Source organism: Symsagittifera roscoffensis, chromosome 10 (genome assembly GCF_963678635.1).
Source record: "Symsagittifera roscoffensis chromosome 10, txSymRosc1.1, whole genome shotgun sequence".
NCBI lineage: Eukaryota > Metazoa > Xenacoelomorpha > Acoela > Convolutidae > Symsagittifera > Symsagittifera roscoffensis.
This window is the reverse complement of record NC_087071.1, coordinates 22,246,018-22,259,789: the sequence shown is the minus strand read 5'-3', so window position 1 is coordinate 22,259,789 and position 13,772 is coordinate 22,246,018. Positions and strand designations below refer to the sequence as shown.

Here is a 13,772-nt window from a genome sequence, read left to right as displayed (position 1 = left end):
TTGCTTTTAGTATTCTCATTTTTCTCTGATGACTTTATTCTGCCCAAATGATTTCGCACTAGTTTTTTATCGGCTTACTGACCTAATTTTGATTCGTTTCAAGAAAAGCAAAGTTTTATGCTCACCTCAATATCGCACGAACTGTTGAAAATCTTAATAGAATTCTAGTGCAGAAAGTTTTTCAGAACAAAAAATTTTTTTTGGCTTTTTCCTTTTCTTTCGGCTTGATAGGTTTTGGCCTATATTAGATGACTTAAGGGCGAGAGGGAGTTGTTTTTTTTTCGGCCTAAAGGATTTCTGCCAAGTTATTTTTCGGCTTTATCAACGTTTGGTAGTTTTTTTTCTGTTGCTCATTCAAATTTCCTTGTCGTGGCTTTTTTTTGCAAACTAGCTTTTTTTAAGTGGTAAATCTAGTTTTTTTTGACATTTTCGAATTTTTTTGACTTTTTTCTGACTTAGCGGCTTTCTTGTTTTGTATCCCAAGTGGTGCGAAGCTCAGTTTAGCCTCTGTGTGAAGTGCTCAATTCATACATAATTTGCTTTTATGCTTACAAACTTATTACAGGCAAAGTTAGCGTGGATGCATTCAGTTTGTTATATTCCAAATTATTACATGCCAAATTGTCTATTTGTATTTGTTGCCATTTTTGCTGAATCGCATTGGCGATTTATTAGCATATGTAGCTGCTTTATTCCTGAATAGCGTTTGTAGGTTGTAACAGTCCGTGACCGAGCGGGCAGGGCATGAGACTCCAAATCTTGAGTTCGTAGATTTGAATTTGATACGGAGCAAAGTTTTACTAATTCGAGGCTATTTTCGAGCCAAATATTGTCCATTATATCGAATTCAGTGAGTTTTTTTTGCGTTTGTATAGTTCTCGAATCACACCACGCACTAGAAACGACTTTCATTTGAAGAAAAAAAACTTGTTCAAAGTTTTTAATGGTTATGGTCGGGTCGGAACATTCGGTGCTACTTGTACAGCAACTAGCTCTCCTTGTTTAATTATAGTTTTATTCTTTCGTTTTTATTGCATGTCTTTCAACAGACTTGTTCTAACCGATTTTTTACTAGGTCGAGGAAGGTTATTACGACGTGGGAGACGGCGTGTATGATCCCGAGGCGAGAGTAGTACATGACTACACTGGCAAGTTCCTTCGCAATGCAGATGACGACGAGCACGATTGGATCTTGAAGACATGTCGAAAAGGTTGAAAAAGCTTACTTTGTTTTCTATCCGCCGCGAAATTGACCTCGAAATCATAGATTACGGAAATATTAAAAGTCGCAGCTAAAGACTTGAAGCCTTAAGAACGGTATTCCAAAGTTGCTATATCGAAAGTGTAATTTGTATTTGATGATCGGCTTCTGAGTTTTCTCACAGCCAATGATTAAAGTGAAGCATAATGATCAAATTAGATATATCGAGTGCGATAATTTGATTTTAATAACAGGCCAAGTGAGCAAAACTGCTTTTCATACATATGGGATGGCATTATAAAAACAAAACAATGCTTTTGGGTAATTCAGTTCGTAAAACTGCCGCACCCGATTTTTTTGGGTATGGTAAAGCCTGCTTTTTTCAAAATTTTACTCTGCTTCGGAAAATCTTTGGCCAAAATTTCAGTGTTATCAAAATCATAATATCTAAAAAACGTATTTTGAGTTTATGTTGTGTTGTTTTCTAGGTCTGGACGAAGTGACTGGGTTTATACGTGGATGGGACGGCATCTCTGGTCCACCCCCGAAACTAGTCGATGTTCCAGAAGAGGTTGAAGAGAAGTGAAGCCAAATGTCACCTCACCTGTCTTAACAACCTTCTATAATAGTCATATATAAATCATAGTTAATTATCAAATCATTACAGAGTTTTAAAATTCATCCATGTGTAAATTGTAAATATGTAAACTAAAGTGTAAGTTTTTGATTTTTGCTGGACATAAATAAAAAATTTAGTCCTAATCTTAGAAAGAAAGTAAAAACAGCTGTTTTAGGTTATCACATTTTTCTTTGGGCCAACTTGGCGTGTTTTTTTTTCGTTAGATTGAAAGCTTAGCCTCATCTGCTGATGAAAAAGAATGCTTTGAAGTATAATGCCAAATCCATCCTAAAATTTAAATTGATTTTTTGTCCTATGGTTTGTTAAAACACGATGAATTGACCTGCATGAATCATAGAACAAGAAATAAATTCAAGATGGAATGGAAAAAATCGATAGGAACAATAAAATTCCAGACTATAGACTATTTTGGTCCGGTTTTACACGCTGGTTAAATTTAATCTCATTTCTTTTTTTTATAGCATAGTGTCGCGCTTAAAACGGTTATACTTGTGCAAATTGAATTTGCTAGCTTAAGGCCGATGTTCTAAAGACAAAGCAGTAATTTGGTAAGAAGAATTTTACTTTAACTGGTGTACTAACTTCAGTTACTTGACTTGGTTAGTACAAATGAACTCGCAAATTATTACACAGCGCGGTATTGTTAAGCCGTTATTTCTTTGTCTTAAAACTTCTTAGCTGATTGTTAAAAGAGTCAATGGTTTGAAACCGATTAAGATTTACGATTTGAAGCTTTGCTTTGTATGCCTTTGAGACTCGTAGTGGTCTTTTTTATGTCTTTTTTTTTCTTACTGACAGTGTCAAAAATATAAATGATTCACGTTTGATTCACCAATTGCTTATTTGCCATCAGTTTTTTTCAACCTGCTAGAAATATCGCTGGTTTTATTGCTGAAAAGGTGGTATTTGATAATGCAGTTATTCATCTTGTTACTTTTTCAATACTGTTTCATCAAGCAACACTAATGATTTCAGTTAATTTACTTCTTAACGTAATAGATGAGAAAAATGGTTGGGTAATCGTAGTAATTCTGGATTAAAATCTAGTTAAATACAATTTTGTCCATTTGATCAAATTGTTCATTAGCTGATTAAACTGAACGGGGAAACACCAAAGGAGCTCAATGGGTTTTCACAGTACGGTTTTTCCTCATCGCTTGCGTCATGTTTTGAACTCCATCGTTTTTTACTTGAATTAAAACTGGAACATAGTAATGTGTTAGTCATATAATGGTTTGCGCATTAAATTAAGCTACAACAATGCAAGAAAAAATTATATATTGTTTCACGCAATACTTATGCAATAACAACTTAAATTGATGAAGAGTAAATTTTTAAGGTAATTTTGATATTCAATATAAAAAAAAATCAATTTTAATTTTCTTTGTGTGTGTGTGTGTGTGTTTAATTGCTTGTCACATTGTAGGTTGCATATGTTCTAAAAACATGTCAGAGCCCTGTTCGTCCGAAATTCGAGTGCCTTTTTTCAGCCATTAATTGTATTATTGTGCTGCTAACAAAATCTATGTTGCGGGTAATATATTGTTGCAATAAATTGCATCCTTAAGGTCGTTTCGCTACTTGAGATTAATGCATTTCCGCTCCAAATCAAATTAGATCAAAATAGGTTCCTAAATCGAAGTTTCCCTTAAATACCAATCACCATCAACCAACTGCGGAGTAATTGATTTAATAAATGTCATCTCGATAAACCGTCTAATTGCTGTTTTTTTTTTCAGATTCAAGTTATGGACACCGTATTAATAAAAGCGTGTGTCGATAAGACCCCAGCCTTCCTATGAAAATTCCAGGCTTAATAATTTTTGTTACCTGGGATAGCTTCAAGCCAATTTATACCAGTTGTCATATGCGAGAAATTTTACATGTTACCTTTACTGCGTGGTGGTCAAATTAGGTTTCGTGTGATTGACCCACTTTTGAAAATTGTCCGGTCTGAATAACTTTGTTTGACAAGCTTTACTACTAGACATTTGTCTGCTTATTCGATTTAACTTAGTCACTTTTCACGCTTCAAACCACTGTTTGCTAAAAAAAATTGTTCAAAAACTTTCTTTGTTACCATTATTCAGTATTTATCTGTTTGCTCGAAAATTTTTCGTTTGTTGAATCCAAGATAGTAATTAATAATAAGTACCTCAATTAATCTCATCCGTATAGACTTCGACCGTACGTTGCATTTAAGCTTAACCAGTAAACATAATCTATGCCTGTATGCTTTTTTATTGTCTCAGTAAATGATTAAGTTAATGAAGTATTTGCCGAATATTATTTCCTTGGTTTACATTAATTGTTAACATCATTTTTGCCGTGCATCACATATCAATTGCGTATTATTATACCATATTACCCGTACATTACGCTAACACTAGTGAACAATCTCTATTATTTGTTTCGCCATCTTACGATATTGATATCTTTTGTTACCTTTCTTTCAGTGATCTCAGTTTATCGTAGTTTCGACTAAGTAAAAGCTCCTCTCATTGTTACCTTATTCTAGTTCAGGTCTGCTTTGCCGTTTGATTAAGTTTTCTGCCCTAAGTTTCTTCAAGTCAAAACGGAAAAAGTGCTCTCAAACTTTAGTTATATCAGTTCAAAATCAAGTTTTTTTTTCAAAAAAAATTTGAGTGCTCAATTTACGTCATTTCATATTTTACACTTTATTTCACGTTATCTCATACTTATGCTTCCTAGAGTTATTATTACATAATGGGCTTAGTATTTATTGATTAGTTATTATAAAACAATCCTAGAATATTGACTAGTGAGTTACGCCATTAAGTTATAATTGTTTTCATCTAATCCAAAGTTTTGTTACGTGAAGTTTTTAATTGCATGTGAAAAGAAGTTTTGAAAAAAATGTCGTCGGAAAGTCCGCCCGAACGCGTGAACAAAAACGACTCAACCAGTGAACACATTATTACGTCATTAAACGACTCTCAAAGTCCATCTGAGGTATTCGACCATGCGGAACCGACAAGCGATCATTCAGATTCCATTTCCGAAACGAGCTCGGAACCTTCGATTAAAGTTAACCCAGCGTTCAAAAAGGTTCTGAACAACCCAAAAGATTTGTTACCTTCGTCTCCCTTTAAAAAGATGACGCCCAGTCCCGGAAGTGATAGCTTAAAATCGGGGAATTCGACTGAGGATCAAAATAGAACGCCCAGAAATACAACAGGCTCTAGTACGATTACGAGACACAATAACAGTAACGTAGAAGCGTTTATGAAGAGTTCTCTGGTCCAATGGGCCACAAGAGCGATTGACCAGAGTTATGACTCAAATGGCAATGCAGAACAAGTAACGTCTCCTGTTCGAAAAGGATCTGATGGAAATGGACACAGTGAATTGGTTGTCACTTTCCAAGAATTAGTGGATGGGATTCTGCTCAACGACTTGATGTATGACATGTAAGTACTATGAATATTTCCGAACTTCCGAATTGGCAAAAATGTTTCCATTAAGTTCTTAAATTAACAATTTTTCGAATGAACAATACATACGCGTTTTCTTTGCAAGTACCATTACACAAGTAAAAGATTGTTCAAATGTACTACCCGCACTTTTCATTAGTTTTTTCGATAAAATAATAATTTTGAACAAAACTTCGCAAATCATTCAGTTAAGAAAGTTCGGATCCTTTTTTTCCAATTCGAGTAGCTTTTTCGTGCATTGTTTGATTAGATAGATCCGAAGTTTCGAGAGTTTTTTATGAGCTTCAATAGCGAACTTAATAGCAAGATGAAAAACATTTTTTTCTGCAAAAAAAGTCAAACAAACCATTTTCAAAGTTTTTTTGAGATTAGTTTTAAGATTTCTGCAACTCTTAATGCTGGGGAACTCTAAATTCATCTCCAAAAGCTAGTTTTTCACATCAAAAAATAAATGTAAAAAATTAGATATAGCTTAATAACCAGCTCATAATTTGACCTAAAGTAAAAAGTTGACCTTGAGAAGAGTTTCTGGAAAGTTTTACATGTCGGTCGTTCAACGACTGAAAGATATTTTATTGTGATATAGCACTCGACTCATTCTGATCATTATTGGTAGTTTCTGAGTTGCGTGAAAATGGCGCCGAAAAAACTAAAACGCACCCCAAGCCGAAGACAAAGTTCCTCCCCATTTTCAGTGGTTGGAACAAAAAATATGTAAATTGTTTTTCGGTTTTTCCTCAAATGAATAAAATAGCATTGGTCGGAACAATCTGTACTACTTGCACAGGGCTGGTTATTCTGAATAAGTTCAATTATCTTCGTTTTGAGATGGATGAGTTTTCGCTGTCAAATGGTTTTACAATGACCTTCTTTTATGTACTCATATTAGAAAAAGCATCATATCTACAATTTGAGATATTTTTTTTTCTGCGGTGTATGCATGCGAGGACCCGCTTCGCCTTTGTGCAAATTTGTTTTGATCGGTTTTTAAAGACGATAAAAGGTTCCAGACAATCTTTGAATTGATATTTACCAAGGTCCCTAAGGAATGATATACGGGAAGAGCAGCAGATGGCTTTGAGACTAATCAAATTAGTAGTTCCTTCATGTCCGCTGCAGAAATTCAGGATCACGATGTGAACTTTTGTTTGTTCTCTTCATTTGAAGGTTCAATAATTTAGACTTAGTGTTGACTTTGAGCCAAGTGGTTCCTTGACCTGCAATTTGTTAGCTCAGGTCAACACTAAAATAACGGTTTCCTTAGTAAAAAAAGACTTGCTGGAGGTCTAGAGAAAACAAACTATCTGTGACTAAGTTTCTACCTGAAAGCATGAACATGATTTGTTTCAGCGTTACATTTGTTCTCAGTTACTGGGCCTCCAGGCTATGTGATACGAATTCCACGAAATGGAGTGTTAAGATTGCTTTAGAGAGCGCTCTAGAAAGGTTTGATTGAACGTCAAGATTACAGTGATTTCAGACGTATCGCCAAGGAAGCGTGTTTCTTATGGCGCTAGTAATGCTAAGAGAAATACTAGAAATACCTACTATTTAGATTGGGTGCAAAAGGTTTTCCCAGACAGAAATAAATGTCCGTAGTAATGTTAAGTTTCATTGCCTTGAACATGTTGAAAACTGGGTTTTCGAAATCTGAGGTTTGTTGTTAATTCAAGCTTAGCAAGCTACATGTAAAGTGTTGTATTGGAAGAAACGAAACAAAAAACTAAGTTTTTTTGAACAAAATTTAAAATACTGTTAATTTAAAAGAAACTTTTTGTGTATTTCAGACTAGTTTGTTCCATTTTTTGAAATTAATTACTAAACTGACGCAAGTAATTTCCGGCAAATTGGAAAAAACAGGTCTTCATTTTTGATAGTTTCTATGATTGGAACAGTATCTTTGGGGTGCTTGTTCATATAAGGCATTAAAATATCGCCATTATTAAACGGTATAAATTAGGTTTGTAGTTAGTAGAACGTCTTGGCTTTCGCAGTATTTCCTGTGATTATTTTCCATTTACTCTTTAAAGGCCTTTCAAGTATCCACAGGAAAGCATTATGTAAGCTAAAGGGAGCCCAATCATGAAATTCATGTTTCAGTTTACGTTGTTTTTATAGAAAATATCCATTTCGGGAAACCATTTTGAGGAAAATATAAACTTAAGTTACCACCCGACCCTAATTTGATATGAATGTTTCTTTGCTTTATGGTTCGATTTCAGACTACCTGTATTAGACAAGAAATGTGATCCTTCGATTGAGTTGTGATAAAAGCATGATCAAATTCCTAGTCATTGTCTATGGCCCCAGGTATACTACTAAACGTTACCATGTATACATGCTTTCAAAGCATATCTGAATCTATCATACCAATGATAAGCGAAAATCATATACGTTATCATTTATGGTTGTGTAATTAAAATATAACCCTTCCCTCTCTTGGAACCGTAGATCAAAAAGCGGTTTTTAAAGCGCGTGTAACTCAACGAGTAGTTAGCTCAGTAGTTCTACTAAATATCCGAACCTGATGTCAGGGACAAATTGAACTTCATAATTTAAGAAATCAATGGCCAAATTGTGAAAGTTTCTGTTTGAAAGTCGAGACAGCTTTCTGCTTGCTTTGTTGATTCGTTTAAGTGGCGTTTTAATTTCGAAGGTTTATCAAATCAATGTTTTTGTTTCTCTGAATGAGAGTTAGAATCTGAGAAATACTTTCTCAATGCTTGCTTTTAGAAATTTACCATAATTCAAAGAAAAATTATTTTTTGAAGAAAAGATTAAATATAAAGCATCTCAAATAAGTTCACGATGATCAGCTGAATGATAACACCTATTGATCTGATTTTGCAAGTTTTCAAAGATTTTCAGCAAAATTCCAATCATGGTAAAGGAAATTTAATTTTTTCCTAAAATATAAATTGTTAAATTGTTTTAAAAAATCCACAAAAAAGTTGTTTTGTTATCACTTTTTTAACCTGAAGTTTAAGTAAGTTTCAATTCAAGACGCTATATAAAGCCGAAAGTTTGTTGCGCAAAGTTATCATTAAGGATGATTAGGAGTTTCGCTGCTTTCTTTCAGCCATCCCTCAATTGCGTGCAAGGCTGGTATTCAAGCAGACGTAGAGGAGCAACCCCACCTAAGACTGCAGAATCTGGCCTTACTCCTCAGAAACATCAGATTCTATCATGCTGTAAGTCATCTAATGTAACAGCAAAACAGTGCATGTTATTTTAACAGGTACCACAGCGCTTCTCTCTAATCAGCTGAATCCCTCGTAAATTGGTCGTATGTTGTGGATAAAAAAGGATACCTTAAATATAAAACAGTAAACAAGGCTCGATTTTTGATGACCTTGAGGTAATCGCGGGAAAAACGTTGTTTTAATTTTTTGACATTCTTTTACGGATTTCCTAGAAAGAGTGTCTTGAACCGACTTTTTTGGAGCTTAACTTGGACCCCAACATCAAAATGAGGAGTTTAAGGTAAATAAACTACGTTCAGCATCAATAATAAAAAAGGTTCAGCATCTTGCTAACATTTTGACGCTAGCTTTACATCAGCAATGTTCATTTCAGAATGGAGAAGAGACGCATTTAAAATTAAATTAATCAAATCGCACTAGTTAAATTTGTTTAGGGGTTGCACGCCTAAAAATGGACGCCAAATAAAGAGATAGCCTTTTTTGGAATGTCTTTTTTTTGTCGTAACTGATTCATTATTTTAGTTTCGGCAGTTGACTGAGCTTTCAATCATTAATTTGACCCTTATTTTTCTATCTTACTCATACGAAGAAAAATACTTTTATACAGGCTAAGAGCGAAGTCTAAAGTTCTTTCGATCTGTAGTTCTAACTCAAAAGTTATAACTAACTTGACGACTTAGTTATTAATAACCAGCTGGGCTAATGTCACTCAAAACAGCTGTTTAGAATTACGTGGTGTGTATGTTTACAATGCAAGTCATTGGACTTCGTATTTTTCATTCAGATTTTGAATTTGAGTTGATAATGAGGTTGAATGAAGAATATATAGAGTTTGATTTTGATAACTGAAGTTCTTTTATGTATGAATGTTTCCGTTACGCTCTATGGTTTGACACAGTGTGTGAAAATGAAGTTATTCTGTAATCTGTAAGTCCAAAGTCACAGCGTTGAAAAAATGTCGTAGGTTTGAGCTTAGCGTTGATGACCAAATGTGTTGCGTTGTGTTTCATCCAGATGCTAGAAATCTATTGAGAAACTCAAAAAATTGGGGCCTTTCAAGTTGATAAAAAATCTCCTAAGAGTTTGGTAATTTTCTCTATTGTGTTCTTAGAATTTTTTTCTGCGAAATTGGCTGTTAAATTGTTCCTAATTCATTTTCAATTCCAGGAGGTGCTGGGTGAGGCATTGGTGGGGAGACTTCCAGATGTGACTGCAATAGCCAGAGAACCATCTTCAGGTAACGCCAAATTATTCGGAAAACAGATGTATTCGAATCATAAGGAGCTTTAAACATCGGTCAGAATCAGCTGCTCCATATAACCTTAATGCCATTGCGTCAGTAGTCGAAACATGAGTTAATCGAAAAGTGAGACTTAGCTTCTAGAAATGATAGTAATATCAAGGGTTGCTGCGAAAGTCGCACAGAGTGTTCCGATTACAATAATTGAAGAAAAAGAAACAGAAATAGAGAAAAAGTAACAGAAATAGAGAAAACGTTTTCAAACATCTGTTTTTTCATGTATTGACTGACTGATTTTATTTTTATTGACTGACTGACTAGGATGAAAAACTGCAAGAATGAAGGCACGTCTTGCTCAAATGGTACCAATAAGATAATGTTAAAATGGGCCTGTTTGGCAGCCTCTCAATTTTTGTTTATTTTTGAATATTTTCGGTTTTCAGACTAAATTAGACGTAAATCGAGAGGCTAACCTACCCGCTACAATTTTAACCTTATCTTAATTGTATCTTTTTATAGCGATATTTTCTTCTCATTGTTAAAGTTTTTTGAACCAATTCAGCCGCCCTTCACAAAAAATAACCAGTAGTAAAGAAGAAAAAACGGAATTTTCTCCATTTTTGATATTTTTTCTTTAAACACTGTTTTCAGAATATTCTATGTAACTTGCAAAGCCACCAGACCAATTTTTCTCTGCACTTCAGAATATCATTTAACATTTTTTCTGAATCGGAATTGCGACCGATAGGGTCTTGATATGATAACACAGTTGAAACGTAGTGAGTTTTCGTTAAGATATCTATAAATGGGTGGATAAACTACTAGGTAATCCATAGATCCTTCCCTTCGTGAAGTTGTTTCGAACATAAATACTAGATCTTAGATTCATCATGCGAATAATCAAATTTGAGAGAATTTTGGAGAAGTTAAAATAGTCTTGTGTTTTTTTTGTCAACCAGCTCGGAGGCCTAACCCGGAGGTTAGTTAATAAGGTTGATATGAGCGCATGTATTCAGCGCCCTTTAAGCTATGACTTACTTGCAAGAGCTCCCCTGCAAATTGCAGCGCACGGGTGATTAGTACCAGCAATCATATGGTTGCTGGGCATATTCACTTCCGGAGTGCCACAATGACACGGTAAAATGGTGATTTGAAATGTAAAAGTATTTTTTCAAAATTACTAATTTCAGTCAATGGGCTAGCAGAGGATTTTTTAAAATTCTTTGAACGGTCCTTGAAAGCTATGAGAGCTCAATTATTTCTAAATATTAAAAAAAAAATTTCACTTATTATTTCGCCCAAATTTTGAATTTCAAAAAAATGGAAATGTTAAATTAACAGAATTGTTCTAGCCTGCTTTTTACCCTTACGATATAATAAAAACAAAAAAAACTGATATACTGAAATCGGAGTTGTAACTTTACAACGCACATTAATCAAATCCAACGGGAATTTACGGGAAAAAAGTCCAGTACTCGATTGCAAGGGCATTGCAATCGAGTACTTGACTTTTTTTCCCGTAAATACTTTTTTTTGACAGGATGAATGATATTGTTCTCATCTCCAATTCTACCTTCATCAAAGAACAGACAGATGGACAAGACAATTTTTTAGCTTGTCAGTCCTTAAATGCCCGTTGGATTTGATTAATGTGCGTTGTAAAGTTACAACTCCGATTTCAGTATATCCGTTTTTTTTCTTTTTATTTTTTTTCTTCATTCGGCTCAAAAGGTTTCAGTTTATAATATATGGGCTTAACGGCCTCTTTTTGAATCGTTTGAGGAGCAAAAAAGTCTTATGCAAGTGTTTTGATGGGCGAATTTAATTTTTTTGACTTCTCAAGTTTTTCTAATAAAATGAGTTTTTTTTCGGCGCAACATGTCTGCTTAAGAATTGTCGTCTTGGTTACTGCGTTAAAAATTGAGTTTCGATGCTTAATTCACATACAATTGTCTTGTTTTTTTTTGAAAGGAATTTTTATTCAAGAGAAATGTAGAAGTTTTTTTTCGTAGATCAGTTTTTTAGATATTTTTTGCAGTTAGTGCGGTGCCTCGCTTCGTCTGCATCTGTAAATTTTTTAAAGTTGCATGTAGTTCAGTTCCAATGTTTTGGTTTTTTTTTGCAATTTTTTTTCTCAATTTTTGTGGTGCAGCTGCAATTAGTTAGAGTTATTCATGTTTCTATTGCAAGTGGTGCAAAGCTCTGTTTCGCCTCTGTGTAATCAATTGTGTTGTGCTGTCATATGGAAAAAGGAAAAAATGTCTCTCTTTCTTTGATTTTAGTCTATTATTCGACTTGCCAAGTTTCGGAAGTTGAAGACAGAATTTCAAATTGGTTGAAAGATAAAATAATTATTCATTTATCTGTAAAACTTAGTTTTTTCACTGCATAGTGACAGACTCTTGGTTGAAAAAAAAGATACCGTCGTTTGCAGGGGCGGATCTAGGATTTTCTCGAGCGGGGGTGGATTTTCAAAAAAATTTTGAAAATTTTGACGACCTTTTTTTTAGGTCGACCAAATTGATTTTCCGAGCTCTCTTAAAGCACTAAAAAGACGCTGCCTTGGCCAAATTTTATGCGCGGCTGGGAAACTTTCGAAAAAACAGGTCAAAAAAGCCGTTTTTGGGCACTTTTTGAAAAATTTTGAAATTTTGACGAAAAAAATCGCGTTTTTTGCGCGCTCCCCCTCAAAATTAGTATATATTGGCGCTAAAGGCGCCTTAAAAAGATTTTAGGGTCGGTCGGCCAAAAATGGATTTCATATAAAGTACTTAAGGGTCGGCAGGGGGTCGAATCCCCCTAAATCCGCCCCTGGTCGCTTGTCTTCTATATGTCTCAGAATCTGATGCTACATAATTTGCTTCCATGGTTTCTTTCCTAGAGAAACGTATTTTTCTTGGTTATTCCAGTGATGGGTCTCTCGGAGTTGAAACGAGTGCTGCAACTGCTACTCGGTTGTGCAATGAAGAGCGAAGTGCCCGTTCGAGAACGGCATGTGTCCATAATTCAGTCTTTACCGGTAGCAGAACAAACTGAACTCATGGAATACATCCAGGTGAGTCTTTTTTCAATTGTTGTTGATCTATCTAAAAGTACTTGGATTTGAACGATCGAAAAAAAAACCTAAATTGTGTGCATAGGAAACTGTTTTTTGATGTAAATATCGACGATTAATTGATAATTATATGCGAAAATGAAAATAGGAATATATTGAAATTCAATTTGCTGTCTATTTTTGTTGTGATTGATCTAAAAGTACTTGAGTTTAAAAGATCGATTAGGAAAATATAGAACGTATTTATTGAGTTCGGTGTCAATTGCAAATGGGAAATTTATGGAGATACGCGATAAAATTTCTTATGTATGATCTTTTTGAGACTTTTTCAATTAGTTAAATGACACGATTAATCCATGATATTGATCAGAAAGCGTTTTTATTCATTTTTAAAGAAATTTTGAGTGCAGTCTTGAGGTTTAAAATGTTAGATTTGGAAAATTTCCTGATCTTAAATGCACGTTATTGTTACCAGGAAGCAAAGAGCAACGAAAACGCAATATCCCTCTCAGCAGTAGAAGAACACGTGCATGTAGACTTGCAAGAAATATTCCACAGACTGATAGACGACAGATTCGACCTGTTTGAGATCTGTAACTCACAGGCGGTGGAACAGTTGTCGGGTGGGGGTGGAGGGGTGGGTGGGGTGAATGGAGACGCCACATCAAGTGGAGGTCAGCCGCAGTTGAACGGAGGAGGTGAGAGCAGAGACCTTTCCAATTATAGTTCCCCAACTGCAAATTATCGCCCTCTAAATACATCACGGGTTGCTGGCCGGTTGCTGAGCAAAAATCACCTTGTTCTAACTACTGTTATTTCTGAAAAAGCTTTTAGAAAAATGATTTTGATTGAAAAAATATAATTTTTTTTCGACTCAAATGCGTTTAACGCATGGATAATAGGACCTTAATATGGCGTCAAAATTGATGACCTACAAGCTTTCTCTGAGATACGGAAATCGTGGCGACAGAAAACCTT

At 34.8% G+C, this 13,772-nt stretch overlaps 2 protein-coding genes across 11 annotated transcripts in view; both read left to right on the top strand.

Annotated features, from left to right (window-relative positions):
- Positions 1-1,963, top strand: part of LOC134855454 (MORN repeat-containing protein 5-like) — a 73,057-nt gene extending 71,094 nt beyond the window's left edge. Inside the window, exons 4-5 of the mRNA XM_063871984.1 lie at positions 1,076-1,211; positions 1,690-1,963. Coding sequence (XP_063728054.1) covers positions 1,076-1,211; positions 1,690-1,787 — 234 coding nt within the window. The 3' untranslated portion in view covers positions 1,788-1,963. The remainder of the gene's footprint in view (positions 1-1,075; positions 1,212-1,689) is intronic.
- Positions 1,964-3,584: 1,621 nt separating this feature from the next.
- LOC134855421 (girdin-like) overlaps positions 3,585-13,772 on the top strand; it is a 64,395-nt gene continuing 54,207 nt past the window's right edge. For all 10 annotated transcript variants that reach the window (XM_063871936.1, XM_063871935.1, XM_063871943.1 and 7 more), the window contains exons 1-5: positions 3,585-5,272; positions 8,376-8,487; positions 9,667-9,736; positions 12,649-12,794; positions 13,270-13,492. In XM_063871936.1, the coding sequence (XP_063728006.1) occupies positions 4,719-5,272; positions 8,376-8,487; positions 9,667-9,736; positions 12,649-12,794; positions 13,270-13,492 (1,105 nt within the window). In that variant the 5' untranslated portion in view covers positions 3,585-4,718. The remainder of the gene's footprint in view (positions 5,273-8,375; positions 8,488-9,666; positions 9,737-12,648; positions 12,795-13,269; positions 13,493-13,772) is intronic.